At 44.5% G+C, this 1,829-nt stretch overlaps 1 protein-coding gene across 1 annotated transcript; it reads right to left on the reverse strand.

Moving 5' to 3' along the window:
* Positions 1 to 82: 82 nt before the first annotated feature.
* Positions 83 to 1,135, reverse strand: LOC103309643. The gene has a single exon (XM_008185598.1). It carries the CDS (start codon positions 1,133 to 1,135, stop codon positions 83 to 85), a length of 1,053 nt encoding a protein of 350 aa, XP_008183820.1.
* Between the last annotated feature and the right edge of the window lie 694 nt (positions 1,136 to 1,829).

Below are 1,829 nucleotides of genomic sequence, written 5' to 3' on the forward strand. Positions count from 1 at the left end.
GAGTAACCCATTCTCATCAATAAATGGATCTAAGGGACGGAGGGTTTTTAAACAACGATCGCCCCTTTTTAGACGTGTTAAGTCATCGAGAAATATCTCTTGTTGGACACCACGGATGAGCCCATGAAGAGCGCGTACAAATTCTTCCGCGCTTACAATTGCGGTTGTCGCAGTTGACGGCCGAAAACCGACAAATCGGAAACGGAAGCCACAGACGAGCACGTAGTAGAACACGTTGTATATCTGGTTGGAGTTTGGGGCCCGTGTACATACTTTCATTAAGTGATATACCGGCTGAAGTCTTGGCAGATGCGTTGAACACCACCCTCAATTTGGTAGTAAGGCTATCTGGTTTGATAACACAATGGTGCGGAATATAATAATGATACGGATTTCCGTGCTCCGCTGGTGGAATTAGCTCCATATGACCAGCAGTCAAGTAATCGCGCATAAATTCAGCGTACTGAGTCTTTAGGGTGTTATTACGATTTAGTCTGAACTCAAGGGCCTTGAATCTCTGGAGAGCCAACGTCTTCGAATCGCCGAGCAACGGTAATGGTTTAAGAAACGGAAGCGAGACGACAAAACGTCCGGAACTTAAACGGGTTGTAGTTGATTGGTAGAGTTGTTCTGCGGCAAGGTCAGCGGGGCTCAAATGGCAGGTGATAGGCAGTTCTTCAAGTTCCCAGAATTGTTTCAATAGCGAATCAAGGGGTTCTGAGATAGTTAGACACATTGTAGTAATGGAAGAACGATCACATGAATCCATTGGTCTCAAGAGAACCCAACCAAATATAGTGTTCATGGCGATAGGTTCACCAACCAGACCTCTTTGCAAACCATCCAGGTAAATCGAAGGTAACAGGTCGGCTCCCAATAACAAATCGATCGCACCAGGGATGTTGTATGATGGATCTGCTAAGGGTAAATTCTGAATATGTGTCCACTGCCCAGTTATTAACGGTGGTTGAGGAGTGGGCCCAGTGATTTTAGAAATTATTGAGACGTCAGTAGAAACTGATGGTGCTTGTAGGCCACAGGGAACAATATTTATACTACATTTCCCACGAACACACGTCGAAACTGTACTAGCGAACGTAGAAACACTAACAGGTGAATGATAGCGACGAAGCATTAGAGCACAACACGCTTTCTCGGTGATGAAGCTGGCTTGTGAACCGCAATCCAACAAGGCTCTCAAGACATGGCGTCGTTTCAAGGCGCTAGAAAACGCACTCCTCGCGTTAACAAACCAAGTCGTCTCGTTTGCGACAGCACAAGCTGCCAATTTCCAGCGCGCGGCCCGGGAACGCCCGCCGCGAGAACAAAGATCACGCCCTGACGATCATCGGCCGTCCAAGACAAAGATAGTTAGACAGGGTCCACAAGGACTTGGAGATGCTGGGAATCCTGGACGGTGAAGAACTAACCACGGATAGAGACAGATGGAGGAAAGTGGTGGTTGCGGCGAAGAACCTGAATGGTCTATATTAACCAAAAAAAAAAAACTTATATAAACACTTACGTACAGCCGTATAGGTAGAAAAGTATAGAACACAATATTGAAGTTGTAAGAGAACGTAAGAGCACGCATCCACTAATAGATGAGAATAGGCAATATCAAAGAACAAAAAACTTTTAAGGGGATTCGATACCGTGATTTTCTGTTTTCGTCTAACACACGCGTGACATATTATTTTAGACGTGTTTTTTGCCAAACATACTAATTGATCTAATGAAGCAATAAGAATTCTGAAAACAGACTTGAATTCGTCATCAAGTCTACTTGAAATCGATATTCCCACATTTTTGATATCATCTCCCAAATT

This window comes from Acyrthosiphon pisum, chromosome A1 (assembly GCF_005508785.2).
Source record: "Acyrthosiphon pisum isolate AL4f chromosome A1, pea_aphid_22Mar2018_4r6ur, whole genome shotgun sequence".
NCBI classification, from domain to species: Eukaryota; Metazoa; Arthropoda; class Insecta; order Hemiptera; family Aphididae; genus Acyrthosiphon; species Acyrthosiphon pisum.

What these genes read in the sequence shown, in the direction of transcription:
- LOC103309643 (XM_008185598.1), bottom strand. Translation starts at nt 1,135, where the DNA reads ATGCTTCGTCGCTATCATTCACCTGTTAGTGTTTCTACGTTCGCTAGT.